Source organism: Nanorana parkeri, unplaced genomic scaffold, assembly GCF_000935625.1.
Source record: "Nanorana parkeri isolate BGI_ZX_2015 unplaced genomic scaffold, ASM93562v1 scaffold413, whole genome shotgun sequence".
NCBI classification, from domain to species: domain Eukaryota; kingdom Metazoa; phylum Chordata; class Amphibia; order Anura; family Dicroglossidae; genus Nanorana; species Nanorana parkeri.
Genome location: NW_017306681.1, coordinates 534754 through 540816, shown reverse-complemented (window position 1 = coordinate 540816; position 6063 = coordinate 534754). Strand labels below are relative to the sequence as shown.

Sequence of the window (6063 nt, the reverse complement as noted above, 5' to 3'; positions counted from 1 at the left end):
CCGCCCCCCACCCCCCCCCCCCCCCCATGGACAATGGCAGACCTGCGGGCTGCGACATCGCCAAGATCACTGGGGCAAAACAAGCAGGGGCTTCCCCGCTGTACATTTAGCTCTGCTTGCCCAAAGCAGGGATACATGTAGAAAACAACTACACGGTCGGCACCTGGAACTTCATGTCCCTGGCATCGGAGATAGGAATTCCACACCCCTGCTGCCCCTCTATTCCCTGCTGCCCTGAGGCCGCGCCTTGGTTGGCCTTGTGGGAAATCCAGCCCTGCTGATATGCTCACCACCCCCGACTAAATTCACCCCTTACGGAACTTCTCCCTTCTATAGTTTTCCACTTTGCTCTCATCCACATTGGGGTCCCACACTTCCTGCTACCTGAGTAATATAGGTACCCTTCTGTATGCATGCCTTCGGTTGTTGTAATAGGCTTGCAGATCTGGGATGCGTAAAGTGTATGTAAACCCTGGGCTGCAAAATCACATGAAATAAAATGCCCAAAAGCACATCTGTAACAAGGAATTAAAGTGTATGTAAACCCTAACAATGAACTTCTCTTATATGCTTCCTTTTGGTCTGTGTACTATACTGTTGAAAGACATTTGCTATATCTGTTTGATGAGTGCAAAAAATACCAGTTAATCCTGTCAGAAATTCAGAGCTGTCATGTACTGTCATGTGCCCTGTGTACACTCAGCAGTCTAATTCGGACTCCTAGTTGTTATCTTGGAACTATGTTACATAGGATAGGCGGAGGGTTTGGATAGTTTAGTAGAAGCATAAAGACCAATTGGGCAGTGCTGACACCTCTCAGGTCACAAAGAGAATTTAGGAGCATTTCTGGCAGATTAACAGGTATTTTTCTCCCATACTTGCAGGGTCTTAACACATGGGGAAATTGGCATGCATTTTAAAGATGTACTATGCATGTTTTTGTTTTTTATTTTGCTCTGGCACACACTTTACGTGTAGACACCTTACCATCAGTAACCCTAAGCTGTTTTGTGATATTATGCTGTGTCATCTACCAAACATTGGAAAACCAGTTGTGGGTGAACTGAGCTTTAATAAGTTCTACCTCCAAAAAAGTAATATTGGTCAACAGAGATTCTTGCCAGAGTATTTGAGTAGATTGTAACTATTCCCTTGCACTGTACTGGCATTCAATTTAGAGAGACTGCTGCCAATCAGAATAAGGCACCGATGCCTTTACAGAGCCATCCCTTACTGGCTGCACACTTACTGGTATTCCTCTCTATGGGGCTACTAGCCATTATTCTGAGGTTTTCTAAATGCCTACTAATTGGTTAATAAAGTATAAAGTCTAGTCATATATATATAACTCCCAACACTAGAGCTGAAGGGTGCTTCAAGAAAGCTGTTTGATGCTTTATAAATGTTTTGTAACTGCTTTGTAAATGATTGCTCAACGTGGTATTCTTCAGTCTAAACTTTACAAGCCAAATTTTTTAATAATGTGCATCTATATGGGACCTGAAGCCTGAGCCAAACATAGCTCTATTTCATTGCAGAGTGCAATCAGTCTAATACAGCCTTTCTCAACATTGTACCATGGGGGCATTGCAATCTCAGGGAACCCCTGCTAATATTAACTGTATTTGCAGCTTATAGTACGTTAGCGTGATGGCCAGTGGAAAGAATGCACCTTACACTTGTGGTCCCAACCTTCGGAGTAAACCTTGTATTCCACAGAACCCTGGTTGAGAAAGGCTGGTCTAACATGGTTTCAGGTGTTGGGTGAAAGGGATGATGCTAAGGCAGTTGATAATAGAAGGAGAGCACAGGGAGGGTGTGAGCAGTGTGGTTGAGCTCATTGCTCAAGGAATTCCTAGCAAACTTGGGAGTAAACCTTGTGTTCCGCAGAACCCTGGTTGAGAAAGGCTGGTCTAACATTTGTTTAGGTGATGGGTGAAAGGGATGATGTTAAGGCAATTTTTAACAGAAGGAGAGCACAGGAAGGGTCTGAGCAGTGTGGTCCAGCTCTTTCACTGAGAAAAGAATAGGCATGTGACACCAGAAAGCTGCAAAACGGCAACAAGAAATAGGAGTTGTCAGCCTGCCTTTCATGTAGTGTGACAGCAGTGTGTAAATCACAACAGTGATGCCAAGTGCTAACATAGAGCATATTCAGCTGACTGTGTTTTTAGCTGTAACCCTGGAATTTAGCTTTAGAGGATTAGTCCACATGAAGCTGTTGATGGTATCTGCTGGGCTTAGTGACCTGCCATTTTCTTATATCTTGTATTTGTCTTGTTCAGTTGTTCATATATAACACTTCTGTTTCTTTGTTTTTAGTATGGGTTTGTCAACCATGCCTTAGAATTGTTGGTAATAAGAAACTATGGTGAAGAAGTGTGGGAAGACATCAAGTAAGTTACTAATTTATTTTATACGACTACAAATTGTTGATCATTGGTATTATCATTGCTACTATGGAGACCACAAAGAGTAGGATTTTGATTGGCTATTACAACCAATATTAGCAACCTAATATTTAAGGCCAGGTTTTAGCTAAATGGATTGCTTGAGAATGGCCCATGTATTAAATATTTATTGGTAAGTTTAATCAAATTGACACTCAAAATCTTGCTCTGTATAACTTTAGGGATGATATACATTTGTTTACAGATTGTCTTTGCCCTGTGTCATATAGGCTTGTGTGGAAGCAAATTAATTAGACCTTTAATACTGTCTCCATGGTCTAATGAACCCTATAGTTAGTGAACTCATTGTGTAAATTGTAACTATTAAACACAGGTTGACACAGATGGATAAACCAAGACTATGAGCACCCATTCAAGTCTATGAGGATTCATATGGTGATATCTTCACTATGTTTAGGTGGTCTGTTTTATTAAATTCAGGTTTACGAGATGCGTGCAATGGGGATTTGTCTTCACACAAGAATGTTAATGCATCGCACTTCAGCGTTTCATCCACTACAAGAAGCATCATTTAGATCTTACGTGACATTCAATACATTTGTATAAGTGTAAATGCTCTTAAGTTCTTGAAGTGGAAAATGTTTCTATATAACCCTTACAGATTGTAAAATGGATTATAGATTCTTCTACATCAGTGAAAACCTCCTGGCAATATTTAAGCTTCCTCTCCGGTCCTGTCACAAGAACCCTATTATTTCTCCAAGTGGACAAATCATGATTATACAGGTTTATTCACCACAAGCATATTAATTATGAGCAAAGTGCAATGATTGCGTGAACAATATAATTAAACATAACATGTAAACATTTCAGCTTGCTACTGTGGAAAATCCTGACATCTGATTAGTTTTTTCTCTTTCCAAGTAGTAATTGCAGATTGCACATGTTGTCTCTAGAAATCATTCAGGAATATCTGTAACTTAATGTATCACACACAGGAAACCAGAGTGGTACAATTCTAACCTGGTCATACAAGTTTGAAATTCCATATATCAAACACAGCTGGACAGCACAAAATTTAGAGGAATTTTCCACTTTCATTGTATATGTAGATTCCTCCTCCAGAACAGGAGTCATGCACTTCACAGAGCATGGAATGGTGGTCTCACATTGGACTTCTGCTAAAAGGTATAATAGGGAAGCTGTGATTACATATTGTAGTTATTGTTTTACATTCCTGCATTTCCATTTTTTTATGTTTAATATTGATATTTGTAGATTTCCCACTAAATGGAGGTTTGTGGAGTTTATATTTCACTACAATCAATTGGCCGTCCTGCCAATTCACAGGGATTAAATTATCAAAGGCAGTTAATTTTGAAAAGGAATAAAGACTGATCTCTCTGCAAAATAAATGTTTATTTATCCTAGTATACAAAGCAAAACTACTCTCACTTCAATAATCCATGTTTTGTTTGTTTATTGTACTTGTACATGATTAAGTATTAAGAATGATCATAGATTTACCTTATTCAGTCAACATTCACTTTGCTAAAAGAATATTTTCTTCTGTTCCATAGACCTGCATTGTGAAAATGAGCCATACATCAAAATTATTACAGTACAAAGCACTGAAATTCAGAAGGCATAGAACTTTGTCACACATTAATAAGATTATTTACATCATAATTATATTTGTCCCATTAAACCTTAAATTCAATTATAAACCTTAAAGCATATCTGAACTCAAACACCCAAATGTAAATGATTCTTTCAGTCCTTAGATGTGGTGGCTGCATTACGTTTCCTATTTTTTTCTTTATTTTCGCCTAGTGATCCAGCCACTAACACCTGGTGATCCAGCAACTTAAGGTGGCTACGTTTACTTTTAAACTGTACCTATGTAGGAGTAGTGTAGTCACTGTAGGACAACAGCACAGTCAACCCGTGGAGAGTGTAGTGTTAGATGCACTAGTAGATTTAGATTACTTTTCAGGTTTTCTCTAGATGTTTACAATGGAGCTGGCTCCTAAAAAATCCTGCTTGATTCTGGATTGGATAGACTGGCTTCTGAATTCCATATTAGTTTGTCCACCCCTGTTCTAAGTTATAGAATGCTTCCACGCTATCCCATAAACAGCTCAATTTTAGTAAAATTCCATTTGGGATACAGTATGGTACCAATTTAGATATAAATAGTGCTTATCAGTGCCCCTCTTTAAAGGGCCAGAAAATGTATAGACTCAAAAGCTACATTAATACTTACTATTCAATTAAAGTGGACCTAACATGAGTTATAGTTTTCCACGGTAGGCGTAAGCGTACTATGTAATGTGTAAGTATAAAGTTTACAGCTATTTATTAGCTCTCACACAGATGACAATACTCCCCTGACAATCTCTGCTTCTAGTTTTCTCTTCAGAAGAATGGCGACACCTTTGTTCAGGCACTATCCAGAATTAGCATCATCTTCCTGGACTGAAATGCTGGTTTAACCCCTTCGTGACTGACGACGTACAGTGCATCTGCAGTCTGATTAGCGAGGAAATTAAGAAAAAGCTTCCAACTGCCTCTTATCTCAGCCTAGGCAAGGTCACTTGACTGGAATTCAAGGGCTGATTTTTAAAAATTGATACTATTGCTGTATAATGTGACATTTCAGGAATGTAGAAATGCAGACTTGGAAAGTTACTGAAAGGTCCAGAACTAATTCCTAAGTGCAGTAACCCTTTCTAATCACAGTTCATCTTGTGGCCTGACATGAGCATGGCAAGTTCTAATTGGTTCCTATGTACATAAGAACTAGCAGGTGAAGTGGACCTGAACTCAAGAGCAGATTTGTTATTGGAACATTTAGAGCTATTATTAGGAATGCATCCTGTAAAATAGCAGCATATTTTGCCAGACTGTGTCTCTGCATAGTCACTCCTGTTGAGGTGAGATTTGGTAATGCTCATTATTCTTCTTGCTGGTGGTGAAGCTGTACCTGAAGACCTGAATTGCAAGGATTTCCATTCTTTTAGATCTTCTCTAATCATTCTGTGGATTGGATCTGTGCTTTCTCCATTTATTCTGTTGCTTTTTAAATACTCCCCCACTAGTCTTCAGATCACCAAGCATCAGAAGGACAGTTCTGGTATGAGGAAGTAAAGCCTTGTTCTTTTACCAGGATGGCATTCTCCACACAGACACAATGCAGAACAAGGCATGGCAAGTCATTAATGGGGAAATTATCAGCTTCAGGAAGACCACAGGCAATACTGGTAACTTGTTTGGGTACAGCTTCCACAGTACAGGTTCCCTTTGAGATTAAGAACTTTTTTGAAGAAAGATGATTAATTGAAAGGAACACATTTCAGCCTTGCACATTAAAACAGGAATCTACAAATGTACAGAAATGGAGATACATGAGACATGAAACTTTGTTGCGCAGCCTCTTTTAAGTAAGCTGACAGTTTTGGTAAAAGCAGAGCTTAAAGCCCAACTAAATGCTCATTAATATTAGTTGGAGTTCAGCGAGTTGTAGAGTGACTTTTGCTGTAAAGTCACCTGCCATAGCCAGAATGGCCGCCTTCTTCCTGCAAAGCATCGGGTATACATGCAGGTTGAAGTCCAGCTCCAGATTGTGCTGCATCCCCCCCCCCCCCCCGCC

At 39.5% G+C, this 6063-nt stretch overlaps 1 protein-coding gene across 1 annotated transcript in view; it reads left to right on the top strand.

The window, feature by feature from the left end:
- GUCY1B3 (guanylate cyclase 1 soluble subunit beta) overlaps positions 1-6063 on the top strand; it is a 47843-nt gene that overhangs the window by 7413 nt on the left and 34367 nt on the right. Inside the window, exon 2 of the mRNA XM_018559709.1 lies at positions 2323-2396. Coding sequence (XP_018415211.1) covers positions 2323-2396 — 74 coding nt within the window. The remainder of the gene's footprint in view (positions 1-2322; positions 2397-6063) is intronic.